The sequence below is a fragment of the Parasteatoda tepidariorum genome, chromosome X1, assembly GCF_043381705.1.
Source record: "Parasteatoda tepidariorum isolate YZ-2023 chromosome X1, CAS_Ptep_4.0, whole genome shotgun sequence".
NCBI lineage: Eukaryota > Metazoa > Arthropoda > Arachnida > Araneae > Theridiidae > Parasteatoda > Parasteatoda tepidariorum.
Genome location: NC_092214.1, coordinates 16,574,348 through 16,597,931, shown reverse-complemented (window position 1 = coordinate 16,597,931; position 23,584 = coordinate 16,574,348). Strand labels below are relative to the sequence as shown.

Sequence of the window (23,584 nt, the reverse complement as noted above, 5' to 3'; positions counted from 1 at the left end):
ATATAATTTCAGTGAATTGCAAAATTTCAAACAAAATACAAGTCATTACTAATTGCATTCGAAGTAAATTTAAATTCACTTCTAATATTGCGACGCAAAATAATGGCAAGTGCAAAATGTTAATTGCAATTTTTAAATTGTTAAGACTTTTTAATAAAATGCTTTGAAATCTATTTCAGACATTTTACTTAGATTTTAAACATTTTAAACATTTTATTTTACATACACAAAACATATGTTTTGAAAATCAGATGAAATTTTTTCCTTGTGCGTATTTTAAATTCTAGGAAAATTTTCAGTATATGCACTCAACATTCTAATACATATTCGTGTTTTAAAAATGCAACTACTGAAACGGAAAGACAATTAAATATTTAAGTAAAATTGCAAGTTACTCTCCCTCATAATAGGCATTAAAAAACAATTTTGAAATAAACAAATCAAAACTAGGATATTTTCTTTTCTATAAAGTAAATAGATTCAATGAAAGAGGGCATAATTTTATACGAATTTTACAGAACACTGAGAAAATAGTATAGTCAAAGTTACCAGAACACGGTAAAAGTTACTTTGTTTCTGGGTCCATGGAAACCCTAAAAATTTCTCTAATTTTTACCAAAGCGCTTTAGGAATGATTTTAGTAAAATTAACAAAAAAATATTGTTTTACATAATACGATCAAATTTAGTAAACATGGTAAAATATGGTGACTATGGTAAATTTCGGTAATTTTCTCAACGGTAAAATTTACGTTTCAGTTTTGGATATTCTACTAAATGAGAGGTAATAAGAACTATAATTTTGAAAATCCGAATTTCTGGAAAAACGTTACCATATCAATGGAAAAATTACCAAATATTTTGGTTTTATTAATGAGAGTTATGGATTTTTTTTACCAAAAATGTCATTACCATACATGGCGATAATTTAACCAGAATTTTTTTCACCGTGGGTGATTTCAAGATTTTAAGAAAGATTTAAAATTAAAAGATGCCCAACTGAAACATATTGAAATTTTCATACAGTATCTTAAATTTTCGGCATGAGTTAATTAATTACGTTTCCGTATAAAAAAAATTATTAAAAATTTCATTCTTTTTTTTTAGAAGAAAAAACTAGTAAACAAAAACTAAAAAAAAAGAAACATTAGACTGAAAGAAACTGATTTTTTTTGGCACAGGATCTCATTTTAAGCAGTTAAATTTATTTATTCAAAATAAATAATTATTATTAAATAAAGTAAAATGAAAAACAATAATAGTTTATATAAATTAATTTCATTATGTCGTGATTTTTTCACAGATAACATAGTTATGGAAAACAGTGAGTGTGTTTATTATGACGAAAACTATTTATTTTCAATAATTATAATTATTAAATTAAATAACATTATAGTATTATCACGTATTCATGGCAATGTATTCTACTTTTCATTTAACAATTTTGTACTGAAACAATCAATGAAGAAATAGTTTTCAATCATTTTTCTACTAAAACATATATTTTTTTATTCATTAAAAAGTATTATAAAATGTTTCTGAAATTACTTTTTCGCACCTTTAATATATTCATGCTTTTGAAATGTTATCACAATCAATTTCCTTAATTTTTTACACTAAAGTGCATTTACATTTTAAGAATATTCTGTTTCTGTGTGTCAATGTTTTTTTTTTCTTATTTTTTTTTAATGAAGGTAATATGTGCAAGATTAAATAAAAATTTGATTATTTTTTTTTAAATACGTTTAAGTAAAATCTTCTTTAGTTTGAATTTTTTCACAAAAATATTGCGAGTAAAATATATTTTTAATGATTTGATTTAAGCACAAACATTAAAAATAATTTATCCCTAACTGCATTTTCATACTTGATAATTGTCTTAAATTGTCAGATCAGTTAGTGGTGATTAGCCTTTAGTTACAGTTATAATTAACAATGTAAAATCACACTATCTCAAATAATCGCGAAAAATTCATGCATTTAAAATACATAAATTTGGTAGAAATGTTTTAATTTCTGTATGAAATTAAATAAAATACATCTACAAACGCCCTTTCATCCCCCCAGAAGATTAAAAATTTGTTCTAAAAATTTCCTCTACTCTTAAAATGATCAAATATGCTCAGTATTATAGTATACTTTTAAGTACTATCAAATTTATAACCACATCTTGAACAGAAATTGAAATTCTTCGTATTTGAAAAATAAGAGAAAGGTAATCTAAAAATATGATTATTTAATTTGATAATATTCAGTAAAAAACATCATCTGGGTCAACAATACAAATTTAGAACATTGTTCGAAAAAGATTACTAGTGTTATCAAAAAGAGGTGACAATTTAGCAGGTTTGTTGGGGGAAAAAATGAATGATCTCCAACTAAGAGCAATTCATTTTGAGTGTTTTAATTTCATAGATTAAACGTGAGAAAATCAAGCCAAGAGAATAAAAGAACTTTTATTTTAGAATAAAAATTGTATTTATGTAAGCCGTTAGATGGAGATAACTCTTTTGCGGCAATATATCAATGAACAAAATGTTTAACAATATATCTTCTTTTTAACTAATTTGAAAATTTTTTAAGACTAAAGGATTTGCTAGTCCGTTATATTTTTACATAATTGAAGAGTTTACGTTACAAGAGAACATTTTGTCTTGATGTACAATGTGCAAAATAAAAAAGCGGATCAACTTGAATAACTTTTGATCGAATGATCGGTTCTTCACGTTCTAGAGCGCAATCTTAATGGTTTGAGAGGCTGACTTCAAATATAATTATTAATTGGTGCAGACGAAATTACAAAATCGGATGCAAAAACGCACTTTCTCTAAATAAAAACCTGTCTTTTTTGACGAATTCTGATTTCTGAGGTGATCTAGGAAATAAGTTCCCAATAGTCAATTCAGGAGAGCGGTACAATGTTTGGACCCATTAATATTGATTTAACTTTTTACGTATCTCCAGAACTTTTTAATGTAGTTAAAAAAATTGCACGCATTTATAAAACTCATTTATCCAATATTGATTTCATGCAAAGAAATTTTTTAGTAAATATTTATTATTTTTATTATTTTATTTTTTAATAGTCGAAAAAGTTTTGAATTGTAAGGTATGCATTTATCACACCATTTTAAAGAAATTAATTTTACATGGCTAAATACAAAATTTGATTGAAATTAGCCATAAAGTTTCTGAGAAATCGAATTTTAAAAAAGTTGAATTTTTTACATTCAATTTCACAAGAGCTATTTATCCGATTTTACACAAATTTTGTATTTTTCCTTGTAAAAATATATTTTATATATGATATTTTCGACCATTTATAAATAAAATAATAAAAAATAATAAATATTTACTTAAAGTAATTTTTTTGTATGGAATTTACCTTTGGATAAATGATATTTATAATTGTGTACAAAAAGTTTTCAATTTGCCTAAAAATTTCTCGACTTATGGTAAAATAAGCACACAAAAAATAAAATAAAAAAACGAATAAAAATAAATAAATAAATAAAATCAATATAAGGGATTCCAAACTTCGGACAGCTCACCTGTTCAAACTATTGAGATCATATTTGCACTATTGCGGCTATCCCCTATATTTTTGGGATCAGAAATCCCCCAAAAAAGGGTATATTTATTCAAAGGAAATACGTTTTGTGTCCAATTTTCGTAACTTATCATATAGTCTCCACCAATTAATTTGCATATTAAAGTTCATCCCTTCACACCATTAAGATTTAGTCCAGAAACGTGAAGATCCGATCATTAGATCAAAAGTTATTCAGGGTGGACTGTTTTTAATTTGTGCACTGAGCAGGATGGGGCACTACCGTGTAAAGATGAATTGGCAACACCGAGAGCTTTGGCAAAGTTTGAAATTTAGATATTATAAAAGTTCAAGATGTTGAAATAAGATCCGTGAGGCACCTTTCTAATTGAGACATCATTTAGCGCTCTTAACCGCAATAAAATTTCGCCAATAAACAATAGCGCCTCTCTCCTGCTCTGGCAACCCCATTTTCGCGCAACGTGATTCTTTTGCTTAACCTTGATGGTCTTTCTGAGTTTCGATTTAAATACATTCAAATAAAAATGAGAGACGCAAAAATAACAATGAATAAAAATCTCAATGAAAAGGGTTGATCAGACAGCAGAATTATCGGTTAAAGCAAAAGGGCATCTGTCCAGGGCTCTAAGAGACTTCACGTTGGTGATATTCGAAATTTTTTTTTTTTTAATAAATAATTGTTTTTTAAAATTGATAATTCGAAAACCTTTNAGAGACGCAAAAATAACAATGAATAAAAATCTCAATGAAAAGGGTTGATCAGACAGCAGAATTATCGGTTAAAGTAAAAATAGCTTTTATTTGAAATAACTTAACCGCAGTTATACAGACGTCGCAGTCTTACTTAAGGGACTTATTCTATTGAGAAATAAATAGAATAGATTTTTTTTATTTTAAATATACCATTGAACTAAAAATTGATTTTTAGTATTCAGAGCAATCAAGGGTAGGAAAAGTGGGCATTTGTCCAGGGCTCTAAGAGACTTCACGTTGGTGATATTCGAAACATTTTTTTTTAATAAATAATTGTTTTTTAAAATTGATAATTCGAAAACCTTTTTGTTTTTTCATAACGAAAAATAGGATGATATGCAATAGTATCCTCACTTCGACGGAAAAAAAACTTTATAAATAAAAACTAGATAATTCAAAAATAAGATTTATTTGAAAAATTTTAGATGATTATTTGATCGGGACTTTAAATGAAAAATCTTTAAAATGGACAGAAATGTTTTGCACAGAGAACCTGAAACTTAAATGATATATAAAATTTGAAACACGGAAAAAAATTACAATTTAAGTTAAAATTTTTTTTTCAAAAACAAAGGTGAAAATTATAGATCCTAGAACCAGCGCTAAAGGAGAATATTTTTGTTGCTGTTGTTGTAAGTTTTGTTAGTACTGATTTAACTTAGCTCGCTTTTTCGCTAAAATGATGTCGGGAGCATATTTTTGTTTTAAAGTTTTCATACGGCGATTATTACGGTGTCTTAATTTTATGTTTTGACTTACTTTTTTTTGCTTACTTTGTTTTGACTTACTTTTACTTTTTTAAAATATATTTTAAAGACCACAATTAATTTGAGAATGAATTTTAGAACTGGTAAAAACTACTTTTTAATTTATTATGCTTTTGATATTTTTATGACGTATTTATATTAATTTAAAAATTCCTAAAAGTAATCAATTCTGAAATTAACGTGAATCTCTTTGCAGATGAAAATGCCGATTAAAATATTGTTATTTAAGAAAAAAAAACTAATTTAGTTATTAAATAGCCAAATATTTTAAAAACGTTTCATTTATTTTTAATACAGTTTTTATTAATTTACTTTCGGATCTGTAAAGGGGAAATTTTATAATCTCACCTAAAATAATTTTTCATTAATTCAAATTTTCGAATACTTTCCGAATTACTTAGGAACTTTAATTTTAACTGCAGCTCTGTGTCCGAGAACAATATAAGTTTTAATCTTTTCCTGACCACCACAAGTGGAATTTGTCTCTATTATCGCTTCTGGAATTTATCGTCAGTACCAATTATATTTTGACCACTTTTTGACTAGATAGTGTGCTTAAAGTTTAGCTGGAGTTCTGTGTTGGATGACAACACAAGTATCAACCGTTTTCTGAACAGCTATAAACAAAAATTTTCTAGCTGTTTCGAGGTATAAGAAAACTTATTGCCCATAGAAATTTCGATCACTTTCCTACAAACTATTGTGCTCAAAATGTCAACTAGTGCCTAATGCTAATCTATTTTAACATTGTATTTTAAAGAATGCGATCAAAATTAATAGCGATATTATCAGTATATTTATCACAATTTCTATAACTTTTAAGAAGGAACTCAAAAAACCAAAATGAAAATTTTAAAAACTACTTTTCTCAAAATGTTTTAAATTGGAAAAATGTTTTAATTTTTGTCCGACCCTAAAATGGGTTTCAATTGTCAACTTTAGATCAAAGAAATTTTTTAAAATTTTTTCCTATTTATCCCACTTGAAAAACGTAGTTGCAATAAATTTTAATTTGTTGTTTTTAAATGTCTATAAAACGCTTATAAAGCGTCAATTATTTTTACCCGTACGTTTTTGATAAATTAAGTCAAAGTAATTATATCTTACATTGCTTACTAATTAATGTTAATAAGCTTTTCAAATTTGAAACAGAGGTTGATTATCCATAAAAAAAATTAAAATTATTCTACAATTTTAATTTAATTTGTTAACTGAGATGTCAAAGCAGACAATCAAAAAATATCCCTCCATTTTATTTAAAACTAGAATCGTTCTTTAAAGATTACTTTATAAAACTCGTCGTCAGCCATACTTCGGTATCGAGATGTGTTCGCATTTGGCGAAAAAGTTCGCAGTATATTACATTAGAGCTCTTAGTGATGTCTGATTTAGAAAGGCGGAAGATATCGCTTTCTAATAGAGGTTCGATTCCTGTTGATGGTAGGTGAATTTGTTTAATGCACTGAATTGGATAGGATAAAATAGTCCCAGTGGTATAAAGATTATCCTGAAGTTTTTCTGTTCATGTAACGTAAATTTTGGATAGTTTCAGTTAAAAAGCTCTTCACGAAGGTGTCCCAATGCATGAATCAAGAGTTTCCTCGTCTACTGAGTTGTGTTTTTGGGAGAACAATGATAGCCAATATACTTCGATGTCGGTAAAAAATTAAACGAATGTATTCAACGAAAGTGTTTTTTTACCTTTATAGATTTAGTTTTACTAAAAAAAGTTCGTAGAATAATTTATTTTTTAGCTGTGCTTTTATGTTGAACTAAATGAAACAGAACAAAAATAGAACCGAATTTTTTTCTAAAAATTACATCCGCAAAATTAAAATGGCTAACTTTTTCATTATTCTTGATGCAGTTATATCTGTATTAAAAACCTTCTTTCTTAATTCTAATGAAATTACGTTATAAATATCATTCATTACATTTGATTAGATTCGTCAATAAAATGAACCTAAATAAAAATGGAGAAGAATTTTCATTCGAAAAATTGAATCCGTAAAAATTAAAACGACTAATTTTTTCAGTATTCTTTACATTATCGGTATTAAAAACAGCAGATAATTAATTTACTCATAAATATCACTCATTACATTTTATTTGATTCGTCAATTAAATAAATCGAAACAAAAATTGAAAAGAATTTTCATTCAAAATTTTTATCCGTAAAAACTGAAAAAGACCAACTTTTTCAGTTTTCTTGACACTATCGGTATTAAAAACACCAATTTAACTTTTCCTTAATTTGACAGCGCGTTCTCGATTTAAATTATGCATCCATATGATTCAATAAATTCTGTTTCGTTTGTGAATTAATTGAATTTGAACAAAAACTGACATGGACTTATTTTTAAATTTTTTATTCGAAAAAATTAATTAAAAAATTAACCAATTTCTCCAACACTTTTACGTCTGTATTAAAAAATTCTAAATTTGACTGAGCGGTATGTAAAATATTAGGAAAATACTTTTAAACCTTTACTTTATGAATACATTAAATAAATGAAATTATAAGAAACTGGAAATCAATCCATAGGTAATAGAATTGCCTTTTGAACCTCTCAAATAACTGTTTAACTGACAAAAGAGAGATGATTTATTGTTTCAAACTCCTGGTCATTCAGTCGTGTTCTAAAATCAATATAAAAAGTATCAGGAAGCTTTAATATATTTGCAAAATAAATCCAGGGCATTTTATTATTCGAATGGAACGTTGAGCACAATGTAAAATTTCGAACTTTTTTTCCTTCCTGATTCTAATGCACAACTTATCCTTCATTATACATTTTTTTACCCAACCCCCATATTATACCAGAGAGAAACAAGAGCTTATTTAAATAATCGATTCTTGCAATGATAAAAGGTGGAGAGGATAAAATTCAAACCACTGACGCCCTCGCATCTGAGTTGGGCCATTTTTTCCACTCCCGATTCCCGGAGCACCGATTTTTTACCTCGCCTCCTGGTTGGCTGCTTTCGATGAAATACTTTGCATTAATTATGCGATGGCTGAAAATATCTCAGCATTTGATGAAACCCCGCCCTACGCACACATTAAAAGAGCCGTGGATTTTTTTTTTCTTTTTTTGTCTTTGCAAAACACTAAGCTTTAACGATCATTTCACCAATGAAGTTCCCCTCCCTTTAAAGCTTCTTTTCCTTCTCTCCCTTTCGCTCGCCAACCCTTTGGCAAGCTTTCTTTTTTAATTAGAAACAACGCCCCTTTTACTTTAAAATGTGGGACCTTTATTATTATTTTTTTTTTACCTCTTATTTGTTTTCGCGCTAAATTTCAAAAAAGGAGAAAGAACAAACTAAACCCGCTGAACGCGAATCAATAAGTACCTAAAGGGTTATAATGGCGCAAAACTTTTCTTTCAAAGAACTTTTCAATTAGCCAGGTAGCAATGGTCCGTGAGTGTCTTTAGTAAATGACATGGAAAATGGCTGCCTTCAGTATTTTATAGTAACTTTTAATGTGCACCTTCGGGCTGTGTGCAATTACCTCTTACTGAAGAAAAGCTTTTACTCATTTTATAAAAAAGAAAAAATATTGTGAGTTACAGATCTTAGGCAATTTCATTAATTGGTGATGAGCTTAATAGTTAATAAAAATGTTTTCGAAGGGTTAGATATTGCTCATTAGGTGCTAAAACGGGGAATAAAAAAATTTAAAATTTCTTGTTATAAATAACTTCTGAAACAGTATTTACCATTGCAGATAAACTGAAGAAACTCATATGGAAAAAAAATAAATAAAAAATGTCGACAACTTAGCCACCGGTGGAATTTTTCTTTTTATGTTTAATATACTTTTTGAATATAAGTTTTCTGCAATTTTTTGTTCTAGTTCTTTCTCCTCAATTCTAGTTTAAATTGCATGTAAGAAACTGGCGTTCAAGTTTTTAATATTTCTTTCCTGTTTTTAACCAAAATTAAGTGTAAAAAGTTCTAACCTTCAATTTTTTCGAGCAGTATTTTTTCTTTGGTTCATTGTATGCTCAGATTTTTATATATTTATTTATTTTCAATTTAAATTTCATTATAAGCGCAATTTTTACTGGAATTTAAAATATGGTGCTATCCTTTTTAAGTGTCAGTACATTTCTATTTTTTTTCCTATAATGTTTCATGAAGAATAAGTGATCAGCATTTTAGAGTTTCATATTAGTGGCTTACATTTTTTTAAACAGATGAGTAGATATTATATTATGCATTCAAATCAGTCAGAATATGATGCATCATCTTCTACAATAGCAAAAACATCTGCAAGTAAATAAATAATAACGCTTCCAAATTTTTTTCGGTGTTGCAGATAATTATGGCTGAGTTATAAATTATTGGGGTGTTTTCGTTTTTGTAGAATATTTTTATGTTTTTTTTAAAATTTTACTTTAAGCGCAATTCATCTGATTAAATAACTGAAAACAATGCCGAAGATATATGTTATAAAGAAGAAATAAAAAGAAATATCTATACAGAAAATTTCTAAATAAATAATATGACTTATAAATCCACAGTCCAGACGAGTATTTTGAACTTTTACGAAATAAAATTTTATTGTACCATAATGAAAGATAAAATGATTTACAGAATGAGTTTCTATATTTTTGACCTTCTATAGATTTCTAAACTAAGGATATGCTAAAAATATTAGCATGCTTAAAGATAAATGATTTCCAGGAAGAGTTTTTAAATCATCTACAGATTGCTAAACTAAGGATATCGCTTAAAATATCCCTAGTCCGGACGTGCTTTGAAATATTGCAAATTATATGGACGGATGTTCAAAAAACTACGATTTTAAGGAAAAGTCGTCAAATCTTTGATCTTCATGAAAGTTATAAACTACGGATATGGCCAATGTGTTTATAATGTCTTAAGTCCGGACGTGCACTTGGGGTTCTGCAAAAACAAAATAATATTGAAGGATGTTCAAAGAACTGTGATTTACAGGAAGAGTCATCCGATCTTTGAACTTCAGGTGAACTTCTAAACTACGGATATGATCAATATGGCTAAAATATCCTTAGTGCACGTGGAACACTGAGAAGACAAAAGTGAAACCCGAAAAAAAAAAAATCACTGTGATTTACAGGAAGAGTCATCGGATCTTTGAACTTCAGGTGAACATCTGAACTACGGATATGACCAATATGCCTAAAATATCCTTAGTGCACTTGGAGCACGGAGAAGACAAAAGTACCCCCCCCCCAAAAAAAAAAAAAAAATTACGAAAGAGTTTTTTAACCCTTCGTATCCCACTTGCAGAGTTCCTTTGCGATGTCATGGGAGAAATCTTAAACTCTGAATAGGCGGATGAATAAATTTTAAGCGTACAATATCTATTCTATTGAAAAGAATATCTATACTGAACAATACAGTACATTGGATTTTGGAGGTTCATTCGCCTTTAGGGATTACCTACCCCTTGCAGCACCGGGGAAAGGGTTAGGTAACCTGTGAACTTTGGAAGTCAGCGCCCCCTGAAAGTCGAAAAGGACAATAGTTCTAAGACCCGGAACAGGTAGAGGCGTCATTTAGGGACCAAATAGGGGTTCGGGTTGTAAAAAAAAGGGTGCTTCAGGGCAGAGGATTTCTCTCAACCCTTTACCTGTCTCAAATTAATCTGAAACTATGATCAAAGACGTGAGAACACTTTTCTTATGGCATCCGGCACTCATCTCAGGACACCAAGTTCTTTAACTGCGGCCAATTATTATCTTTATTCTTAACGGTAATAAAACTTTGATAAAAAATACAAAAATTAAATTTTAATTTTTATTAAAGAAAGAACATAAGTTTAAAAATTATTTTTCAGACAATGTTAAAACGACGCACACTAAAAAAAAAAGTTAAATGGATTTTTTTTAACAAAAATTAAATGTAAATAAGTATAAGAGAAAATATATATGATAAATATACATTTTCTCTCATATATGAAATATATAAATGAAATGTATAATGGGGGAAAAAATCACTATTTAACGTAACTGTTTATTGTTGCATTTCCAGTTTCTTGTATAAAAACGCCCTTCTTAAGACTATAGTACCCGGTTGTTTTATCCAAAACTATTCTGTTCTTTCCAAAATTAGCTCTTATTCTAAGACAAATAATATAAAAAAAAATTACTAATCTAACGAATCATATTACTGTTTCAATCCTTTGATTTTATATCATCGGTACTCTGCTTTTAGCAGTTAAACATAATTCTAGAAAAAAAAATAATAAAAAAAATAATACACATTTTACCATTGGCATAACTTCAGGACATTTATATATTTATAATGGGAAAAAAATAAATTTAACGCAGCTCTTTGTTTAATATGTAGCTTTTCAGTGTTTTGTTTTCAGTGAATTCAGTGTTTTGTATTTATATAGTATGTAATTGTATCAATTTTCGACTTTTTAGGATTTTAAGACTAGAGAAGGAGTGAGATATAATTTTTTGTTTGAAAATGTAATCTAACATAATGCATTTAGAGTTAACTATTGTTTTATTTATTGGTATTTTGAGCCTTAATGTCCTTTTGAGACATAACCGCGGTAGTTATAACCGGTAGTTGGAGTTCTTGTTTTAAGTTGGTATTAACCTAAGTTTTGATTTATACCAAATAAAAAATGTATCAATCTATCACCGAGAGAGCTTAAACTAGGTTTATATTTATGGTATATTTTCCGCTTATAAAGAATTTTGTCTTTATTTTCCTGCAACAAGAAGACGGGCAATCTTAATTTATGAAGTTCTTTGCGTTTGATTTTTTTTTCTCCAAATTTTGCTCAAATTAAAGGGTTACTAATTTGGATGTTCAGACTGCTATATATTTATATAAATTTATTAGTTCATTTATGGCGATAAAACTAAGGAGTGTGAAACTAAAATAACACTTTTGTTAAAGAATCGTCGAAATAATTTTAATTAAAAAAAACTGGAAAACAATACGAAAATTGGAGAATTTAAATAATTGATCAGAATTTTATGTTAGAACTAAGTAAACTCGTTAAAATAAAGATTTGTTTTTTTTTGTTGAAAGAAATCAATCTAAATTTTAAAAATTTTTTAAAAGTTATTAATGAGTAATCGATTCCAATAGATATTACAATATATAAATTTCCAAAATAAATTTAAAAAAATAAAGCATACAGTTAAGAATGCTAAGCAAAAATGAAATGATCTCTGCATTCTTACATAGCAAAAATATGAAATACTCAATGAGCTGTAATTTTTAAAAAAGATTTCAAATACTTCCTTAAACAATTTTGAAAAACAATACAAGAAACTTTAAGCAAATGAGATTAAAAAAATATATAATTTCCCTAATAAATAAATTTATTAAAATACTTTATTCATCACAATTAAAACACTTTTTTCTTCAATGATAAAGCAAGACATAAATAATAGTATAAAAAGAAAATCGGAAAAAAAAGAAACAAATTATTTTTAACTACAAAGGAGTTTGCATTCATCACTAGAAACATTGAAACTTTGTACTTATTGTAAAGTACTTTGTAACACAAATTTTTTTTTTCTTTAAATGCAGATCAACAATTTAACAAACCCCTCTGTATTTACAAATATTTCACAGAAACCTACTAATGAATATGGTTATTTTCTCCTGATTGTCGCCATCTTGACTAGAAAGACTGTTAAAGGAGAATCACCTACCTGACTTGATTATAAACTGTTTTGCGCATTGTCTAGGATTTAAAAAGGGAAACATACCTGTCTAACCTCTTCAATTGTCTACTCAATTCACTCTGTTCATTGACTAATTGATAATGCTGAGTGGCAAGAACATCTAGCTGTGTCTGTATTTGACCTACAGCAGCAATGTTGTGAGTATCTTTGGATTGTTGAAGCCCAGTTTTTAGGTCAAGCTGTTGGCCAGTTAGCAATTTTATCTGTTCAGTTACAGCTTCAAGTCTATCCTATAAAAATTAACTTAAAATTAATTTGAATATAGATTCATTATATATAAATATTAATTTATAGGAAATTTCGGTAGGTCATGTAAACTATAGAAATGTAAACGACAAGAACCTAAATCCACAAACTACAAAATAATAATAATAAAAAATGAGAAATAAAAAAATAAAAATTTTTTAAATAATATATTTAAATAATTTTTGTGAAAAATTCAATAATAAAAATCAAAAACATTAGAAAATTAATTTTGAGAACTTTTTTAATTAAAACGCAAGCTAAACAAAGCTTTTAATCAATCAATGCGCTGTTATTTTAATTCCATAAATTATTTCTAAGAGATGACGCAATAATAAAACGGTTAATCTGATAAAATTTGTAAATCGAATCAAACAAGTGTTCCTCTCATGGTAATGTTATCTTCATATTTTAGGAAACAAATTCACTTAATTTACATGTTCCGGTTAAAAACTCTGGTTTATAATCAGGTTCTGTTTTATGTACAGCAAATTTATTTTCACTATGGAAGTCATTTATGACCCGATTTAATAGTCTTAGTTACATAAGATTAAATGTATCTTCAATAATCAACAGGGTTTGATTCGGATTATTATAAAGCAAATGCTAAACTGGAATATTTGTACAGTATACCTGTCACACAGAAACTTGTTTTTTTTTTTTTATAAAAAAGAACAAAGAAAACATTTATATTTTTTCAATAAAAATATTTTATTTTGATTATCCTTTATTCGAAACAGTATTTAATTAATACTTTTAACTTTCTCCTTTTTATGTGTAAAAAAAGGATGAAAGTAATTTAGCATGATTTTAACTTACTAATAATGGCACTTCTCCTATTTATTTATAATATCCTTAAAAAATTTTTTTTATTATTATTTATTCCAAATATGGTGTTTTATATTTCAATTTATTTTGTTTTCAGAAACATTATTTGATGAATTTTTGCAGACTTTTACTTCCTATATACCTCACTGTCTCTGAAACAGAAAGCGCATCTTTTCTCTAGAAAAATTAGCGAATATCGTTTTCGGGATTTAAATGAGTTTAATAGAATACTTGATTATTTTTTAATTTTATTTAAAATTAGTTTTACAGATTTCAAAAACGATTCGTTAAAAACTTCAAATTTAAAAAAAAAATCTTTTCAGTTTATTTATCATTTGTACAAAATTCGTTGAAAAAAAAATATGTATAAAAAACTATTATAACAAAATAAAAATAAAAAATTTTCATTTAAACACTATTATTATTTCTCTATTAAATTGAAATATTACTTGTCTTCTCTTTCGTTCTTCCTCCATTTGATTAGGATCCGGTAAAGCACCAGGACTACCATCGAACCTTAATCTTTTGCAACTTTCATCATCGAAATTTCTGGAATAACACTGAGACCTGAAAAGAAATTGAATACGAACTGCTATAATATGTTCACACAAAAGTTGTAGCAGGTTATATATATTTAAAATAATATATTATGAGTGAATATCTTTTAACAAAAAATAAATGACACACAAATTATAGAAAAAAAAATCTTTCAATAATTTTTTTAACGATTAAAAAAAATCTGACAACGAGTCTATAGTTTGAAGTGTAAACAAATGTTCTTACCTTGAATGTCCCTTTGAATATTGATAGCCACTGTCACGGACAACCTGCCTAGCCAATGGAAAAAGCTCATCTCGTCTAGTTAAAAGGGCCGGAACATGTTTGCATATTTGGGCAGCTGCTTCATTAACAGATACCTGGAGGAAATAGCAAAAAAACAAGATCATGAAACTATCAGAAAAATAACTTTCTACACAGGTCGTTCTAAATAGAAAATGCGGTACTGCTTTTAGGATCTTCTTTGTCCCTAATTTTATATTTACTAAGCTAGATATTTTTAACTTGCACTTTAGTAGTTTGCAACATGAATGCTCAAGGGAATAGTTGATATATTGTATTTTAACACTAAAAGACAATCCGTAGTTAATTATAAACTAAGTATAAACAATTAAGTTGCCTAAATTATACCACCTTTGATATCAAAAGAAGTATATTACATGGAAAACGCTCTGTCGGGTAAATAATGAAACTTTTTCAAGTGGAGGTTCATGCAGAAATCGCTGTGTACTCGTGTTTGGTTTTTATCTAAGTTAATCAGTTTTACAGGCTTTAAATGCAGTTTTTGAATATCCCGTGTAAGGATATAGCGACTACAGATTATTTAGCGCATCATATAATTGTTAGGAAATTAATTTTGTTAAGTTGTACTTGTTTCTTTGCTAGCTAGCAATTTTTTGGAACAGCATTTTGTTTAAATAGTTGCGCAGCTGCCTAAAATGTTACTTTTGTGCAGTCCTAACTCGTATGAGTACGATTTAGGAGAATGGTATCAACTTCAACAACTGAACAGGTCGATTTTCAAGCCATTTAAACTGCGTGACAACCAAACTGTCAAAAAATGGCTGAGAACTATTTCTTGACTAATTTGCTTCGAATATTTCATTTTTTACGATATTTACGATGTCATCTCATAGTAAAAAGTTATTAAAAGAATTTAACTAACAATCTGCCTTATGACAGGGAATTAACAGCCCCCATTAGCAAAGTTATGCAAACACGACATAGTAGTAATACTGATAGTAGTTGACATTTTTTACAAATTTATCAAAAAAACCATATTAAATATAATTTTTAACTCGTGAAATAATTTTTTAAACATAATTTGAAAGAATACCAGCCCCCTGCTTTACATCTGCAATTACAAAGTTAATTAATTTTTCTATAATCATATTTTTAACCCTTTGCGGTTGCATAAATTTATGCATGGGTGTCAGGCTGGTCGGAATTAATTTTCGCTGAACGAACAGTAATGCATAATATGCAAGATTATGAAGGAAAAATAAAATGTACTAATTCTATTTTTAACTTTAAAAAAAATGTAAAAATTATATTTCATAGTTCTCCATCGTGTGGTATGTTTCAAAGCAGTCTCCAATGAAGCCCTAGTTTTCCAGAACATGTGTCTCAAAAATAATTAGTTCGACGTCTTCTGCCTTTAATTTTTCCGTTTGAACAAAAAAAACAATTCTTACTCTTTATAGTGCTGCAATATATTTAGTTTGCCAGTAAGCTGTGGCTAACATCTTTGCTGTGGTGGCTGAAAACAGACATACGACTGGAACGGTAAAAGAGCGTTGGTGGCTGAGAGTAGACATACGACCGCAAAAGGGTAAAAAAGGCTGTTTTTAACACACTAACCCCACTACACGGGGCTAATGTGGAAAATCCATGGGGCTAATTTGGACAAACTTGGTAACTTATTAAGTGGTAATTTATTTTCAATTCAGAAAGGGCGAAAATGAAATCAATCTAAGCCTTATAGGAGAATAAATATTGAAAAAAATAAATAAAATACTAGTTTGTGATAGAGCATTTCACTATACTAGGAAAAATATTAATAACGTAAATCAATAAATTTGAAAATCTTTATTCAGTTTGATATATTTTATAGCAGGCAACCAATTTTAAGTCGAATCAATTTCAATAACTATAGTTTTAAAATGATAATGAAATGATTAGAATGAAGAGCATACGGAGCACGTGGCTTAACCATATTTCTCTCACTAGAACATAGAAAACAACTCGCAAAAGAGAAGATGATACTGTTGTGGATAGTTTGTTTTAGCTTAATGTACGGCCCAAATTAATTCGGCTATTTTGAATTATATTCTTTAAATAAACTTGATGGGCCCGGGATAGCCCGGTAGGCAGGGCGCTGGACTCATTTTCGTGATAACGGGAGTTCGAATTCAGCCGACCGAAGAATCCCCGTGTAGTAAATGGTGACTGGTGCACGTTATATCTGTCCGATCACAAAGTCCTTCATATTATCATAACAAATTGTACCTTTGGGGGTAGTACTGAATTGGAGATTGATCGTTCTCTGGTTCAGGTCAAAATAACAATCTGTGGATGAATGTATGCATGTATGAATGATTCCGACCTATAAACGGGTGTGACGCATGGGTGTGGCAGAAGTCGAATTTTTGGCTAGTGATGGCGACACTATAAAACAAGAACAATCGCACCCCTTTGCCTTAATTGCTTACGTCAACAACAATAAATAAACTTAACAAAACATCTTCTTTATATTATCGTAAAACCTTTGAAAGTGAATCAATATAATAGTTTCGCTCTAAATATTTTACGTAATAAGAACACAACTAATTGTAAAGGTATATCATGCTACAAAATCACTCACTCTGATTTATAAAATAAATAAAATCAAATGTGTTAAAGTTGAAACCAATTCATATTTCTTTGATTAGATTCCACACTTTCTCTACTACCATATGTCAACTCTAGCCCCCCCCCCCGGATGACACGTGTTTGCTAATGCTGGTCAATACAGAGCATATTAAAATAAACTGTTGAACCTTTAAATATGCCTGTCAAATCTTTAATTTGAAAGCTACTTTTGCTCCTTAAAAACTTTCTTATACAAATTTCTTCAAAATTATTCACAGTATGATTATGTAACTGCAAATGGAAGTTTACAGTGTGCAACAAAAAAAGAACCGTCTTGAATAACTTTTGATCTAATGATCAGATCTTCACGTTCTAAGACTCAATCTTAATGGTTTGAGCTGGTGACCTCAAATATGCTGGAAAATTAGTGTCGACGATATTTTAAGTAGTGAAATCAGACACAAAACGTACTTTCTCTGAATAAGCATGCTCTTTTTCGACGGATTTATGACCCCCAAAATATAGAGGGTAGCCGCAATCTGGGAAGTATGGTCTCCATAGTTTGGATCAGGAGAGCGATACAAAGTTTAGATCCCTTAAGAGGCCCTCCTCTCCCGATCGAATTCAACTGTTGAAGGGATGGAGCAGGGGAGGAAAATTTCTAAACATGTTTTTAATCCTTTTCATTTATTTTTCACAAATAAACTGATGATGGATTCGATTTAGCGTTATTTTTCGATACACGTAAAATATAAGGCCGTCACTCAATCAGACTTTGAGATATAAAGCGTGCAGTATTACAAATTCTCTAGTAATTTTTTCTCACAAAATTATGCCAAAACCAATCTGCAATTAAGAGTTTTTGAATATTATTTAAATAAAAAACATTTATTAATTTTTAGATTTTTGATGAGTTACATTATTTTTATGCAATTGATGTTAAATTAAATTTTTAGCGTCATCCAAATTGGTTTTCATTAATTTAAACTGCAATGAGAAAAATTAAAATACTTAGGAATGTGTAGTTTTAAATTACTTACAGAAAACCACAAATCGCATCATTTTTCTAGCTTTTAAAGTTTTGATTAAAAATTCATAGAAGCTCTAAAAATTATCAAGCCTTACTTTTCTTAATCTAATAAAGCGACCCCTTTATTTTCTACCTTTTTTGAGAGGTATTGTGTTGTCTACTAATACCATCAAATATTTGTCGAGTACAAAAAAAATATCAAGAAATCACAAATTAAAAACTGAACCTAGAATACAAGATGGCGAGGGAAGATGCCTCTTAATGATGCCTTAAACCAAATTTTAAACACACGACTTTTTTAAAATTCAATTTCTCAGGAATTATTCGACTGATTTCGTTCACACTTTGTATTTTTGCATGTAAAAGTACATTCTCAAAAGTGATGAAAAAAACTGTAAAGATTGCAATTCAAAAAATTTCGATTATAAATAAATAAATAATAAAAAATATTAAATATATACTTAACGTTATATTTTGCATGGAATTATCTTTGGATAAACAAATGTTATAAGTGTGTGCAAAAAGTTTTCAATAATGAAAAGAGAGAGAGAGAAAAGAATTATGTGTATATATATATATATATATATATAATCGAGTGGGCTGATGAAAAGTTTATACCTTTTATTTTCCGGATTTTTAAAAACAAATTTATTATTTTTCTTGTGGATTTTTTTTATTATTATATATTTTTTCCCCCCAGTTGTTTGTTATTTCTTATTATTATTTTTCTTTTTCCCCTTTTTTTCATATGTCTGTAATTTTCCTTTGTTTTATCTTCATTTTGAACTTATATATATATATAGATAAATTCTCATTAAAAAAAAAATTTTGTAAGAAATTGTTTAAAATTTTAAATTGTTTGATTATTACTTTGAAAAATCAAGAATTGTTTGAAATATAATAACATTTTTAAGAAATTTCCTATTATGAAATACCATTAAAAAACAAAAAACACAATACCTCGTGCAAAGTGAGGGGTTTTTCCGGCTTTCTCTTACAATCAAATCTTCCATAGATGGCAGCATATTTCCTTATTTCATCCATCCTCCTAGGATCATCCTCGGGCATGTTCATCACATACTGTGAAAAGTCCAAAAAAATTTATTTTTAACGCAGCTCCCTTTGATAGAGAAAACTTTCTTAGAAAGTTGCTTGAGATATTCATCAAAATCAAAATTGAGGAGACAAATTATGCTTAATGTGTTTTCGAGGTTATTTCTAGAGGGTTTATCGATTGTGGCAACATTTGTTGGTCTATAAAAATATAAGCGTTGCTCTTTTAAAGCTATAAGAAAATAGTATTTCACGAAAGTTTAACGTATTCATTTTTATAATGACGACGATTAACGAGATGTTTCTAATAAATACAATAACTAAATAAGAGTATAAATAAATATATAAATAAAAGCATTTCAAATTAATAAACATGATGATCTTTTAAAGCTGTAAAAATTATTTTGTTTTTCCGAAACTTTAAAAAATATATAAAATTAAAAGGAGAAAGAAATATCTAAGAATTTCATTAAACAGTGCTTATCATTTTAATTCGTCGGAAAAATTAGAGCATATAAATATAAATAATGTCCCGTTAAATATTATCATAACAAGCTATTTCGTAATTAATTAAAAAAATTTTTTTTGAATTTTTGGCACTCAAATTTATAATTTTATGATCACAGAAAATTTTAATCACTGTATTTTTTTAATTTTTAGCATACATCATGTTATAAACCATATTATAAAGAATGTCATGTTAAAAATTTATATTAACCAATATGATTAAAATGCTTTTAAATATTTAATGATCCGTAAAAAAAAAAGGTTATAAAATTAAAAAATAAATAATAGAACGAATTTTATATTATAAATGATGGGTACAGACACTCTTAAATGAAATTTTGGTTAAATTCGTTTTAAAATTGTAAAATTATGTTAAAAATGAGTTTAATTTATTTTGATTCTTTAACTTAAATTTGTATAATTGTCATAAAATTTTAAGTTAAGCTTCGCGTTAAAAAATTAATATTTTTATTTTTTATAATAGGTTTTAATTTTATTTAATAATTTCAATTACTTTTTTATTTAGTGTTAAAAGAAGTATTATTATCACTACAAGTTGAAACACAATTTTTAGGATCTATCTTCAACGAATTTTGTATTTGAAGGACGTATTATTTATTTTACCATACATCCCTAGCATATATCATCAATATTTATTACTTAATGAGAAATAAGTTAGTTTTGTATGACTGAAGAATAAAAATAAAATGAAGATATAGAAGTATCAAGAGAAGGATTCAAATTAGTTAACGAAGAAGTGCTGGTTTTGTTTAAATGAAGACAAAAATTTTAATACTGCGAAAAAAATAATTGCAAGAATAAAAAATATAGTAACTATCGAAAATGACGTCACGACTAGATACATAAATAAGAAATATTTACTCTGACTTAGAGTTTAAAGTTATCATGTTTATATTAAAGTTTTATTTTTTAAAGCAAAAGAAATTAGAAAGAAAAACGTCTATTTTTACAAGTTATGAAGAACGTTCAAATGCAGGGTTTTTCGTCAAGGTAGCTTTTAATATACGACTGGAGTATCATTATCGAAAATGAAAACAAAAAAGAAAATGCAAATTAATATTTTACCACGAAAAAAATAGAAACTTTATTTAAATCGGAAAAGTTACAGTGGAGGAAGGCGTATGTAGTAAATATCAAAACAGGTTTAATTAGAGAGATTGAAACTTGAAGGTGCTTCTAATAATCATCTCCTTTCTGTTTCCACTCACAACCTGACTTGTTGTTTATTACGTTCCCCTTCCTATACTATGATTAATCAGATTTCGATAGTATTTTTATTAAATAATTTTACAAAAATAAAAAAAGATAAACAATAATTTTACAGTTTTGTTAATTAATTTCCCAGATTAAATTACAATAGCAATAATGCTTTACATCCGATTTATTACAAAGCGTCTACAAACTGAGCTTAAAAGGTATATGATTAAGCAGGGAAATAGATATCTTGTTTAGGGGGAAATAACAATTAATAAGATGATGCAAGTTGTTTCATTTTTTCTATTTACAAAAATTATAAAAATGTAGATTGTTTCAAAACACAAAGTATAAGGGAAAAATCAGCAAAAATTTGGTATGGGAATAAATTAAAGTTTCATCAATAAAATTAGGCAACCAAATCTTAATTAGTCTTAATGTAAATGTTCAATACTCTTATCTAAAAAGTTAAACCATCATTCACGAGAAAAAAAGAATTTTTAATATTTTTTTTTTTTATCGTTGATAGATATCGTATTTGTGAAAGACAATTGTTGTTTAAGATCTAAATGAAAATGGCAATAAGTTTATTTTTAATACAAAAATATCCGCATGGAATCATGATTAATGAATAAAACTTTTTAGCACGCAGAATTAATGAAAGGGAGACGTAGGAACGAGAAGGAGTAGACTTAATGGCAGCTGCAGTAAAAATTATGGCAAAGATTCTAAAGATGATTACTCATTAAGAATAAAGTGCAGCGTAATCGACGTTTTCATTTGAATCGCGACTGAGGACTGAATAATAATGCTCACAAATGTAAAAAGAAATAGATACATTACTGTCGCGTGACTGATTTTTAAATTACACTAGAATTCCCCCTAGGGGTACAAAAATCAGTACTTCAGAAAAAAAGACGTCACTATTCCTTACAAAAAGGTAAATAAAACAACAATGCACTAAACAGCTATGTCATCGGTCCAAGTAACAGATTACTGGCCCAAAGAATGGTTGGGCGGGTTTTTTTTAAAAGAAAAATAAGGAGTTAGAATTATACGCAAAAAATTAAATATAGGGAAGGGAAAATACAAACTTGGTGTATAAAAAAAAAGAATGCATTACTCCACACACGATTCGGAAAACGCTCGTTATTATTTATTCATTTAATGAGTTTCTTTTTATTTTTCCGATTTTCTCTTTTTCCATTTGCATTCCTCTCTTTTCCGGTTATATTTGTAACAGCCCCCCTCATTCTTTTTCTCTCATTCGTTCTCTTTCTTAACTCCATGTCCCCGCTCGTGGAAAACGATGAGAAAAAAAATATATACATACATATATATAGTTTTTTTTTTGTCCTCTTCGAGACTTTTCTCTATCCTTTGCCTCTCTTTCATTAAATGTTCGTATTTTTTTTTATTATTATTTCGAGCGGTTCGCCTCACTGGGTGTTTTATTTTTTATTTCACAAAACCCTGAGAGCTCACTATCACAACACTCCCTCCACCCACATAATATTCTCAGCCCCTACAGTCCATCACGATAGTTAATCTTCGAAAGGTAAAAATTTTTCAGCGCCGTTTTCCACACCAGCTTACATTTCTCTCTCTAAGCGAGCTCATTTTTTTTAATGTCCTCTCCGGCGTCTTTTTTTTTTCTTCTCTTGGCATAAAAAATGAGCACCCTGTCACTGTTTTGCTTTTTTATAGCCTCTCCTCCCTTCTTTTCTTTTGTTTTAAAGGGGAGTAAGAGAGTAAGAGAGGTAGATTCAATAATACGCATAGCAACCTGTTCCCCGGGCGCAGGAAAAAAAACTTTTTTTTTCTATATTTTTTTAAAGCACGGTAGAAGTACGCGCGCAGCTCCCCTCTTTTTTTATTTATTATTTCTATTATCTTTTATCGTTTCATCTAAGAATTAACGTTATTCAATCTTGTACTCAGGAATTTTATACTTTTGTTTTTAGTACGGGATATATGTTTAATGGTCGTAAAATATATATCTCTAAAAATGTACATTTAATGTTTGATTCGAATCCTAAAATAAACATTTCACCGAAATGAGTTGTATAAAAACTGAAATAGATTGAAACAACTACAAATTAAATAAGACAGTGAATGGGATTTCAGATTTTTATTTTTTATTTAGCTGTAAATAGGTAACCGCAGCTAACTGCATAGGGTACCCATGGGGGAAAATTAAAATTTTCAATATTTGGATGTTTAACATACGTTTGTTGAAATATCAAGGATATTTTTCTTTAAAAATTACAAATAATAATTAAAGTCCTCTTAAAATATAAAAATATGTGTGTTTTAAAATCTATCTATCCACATAGGCCCAAAACAATAATTTCTACCATTTCGAAATAGGTGAGGAACTGATTGTTTTACATATCTTATGCACAATATTATTTGTTCTCAGTAATTATGAGAAACTGACTGATTACTTATAATGTTTATTTAAGTAAAAAATAAATGTTATTTATCTTCTAAAACCATTA

General features: G+C 28.1%; 1 protein-coding gene across 7 annotated transcripts in view; it reads right to left on the bottom strand.

Annotated features, from left to right (window-relative positions):
• The window catches only part of LOC107450996 (uncharacterized), an 85,125-nt gene that overhangs the window by 18,036 nt on the left and 43,505 nt on the right, over positions 1-23,584 (bottom strand). For all 7 annotated transcript variants that reach the window (XM_071187358.1, XM_071187359.1, XM_043038863.2 and 4 more), the window contains exons 8-11: positions 19,269-19,388; positions 14,654-14,787; positions 14,320-14,437; positions 12,824-13,029 (exon numbers count right to left, since the gene is read on the bottom strand). In XM_071187358.1, the coding sequence (XP_071043459.1) occupies positions 12,824-13,029; positions 14,320-14,437; positions 14,654-14,787; positions 19,269-19,388 (578 nt within the window). The remainder of the gene's footprint in view (positions 1-12,823; positions 13,030-14,319; positions 14,438-14,653; positions 14,788-19,268; positions 19,389-23,584) is intronic.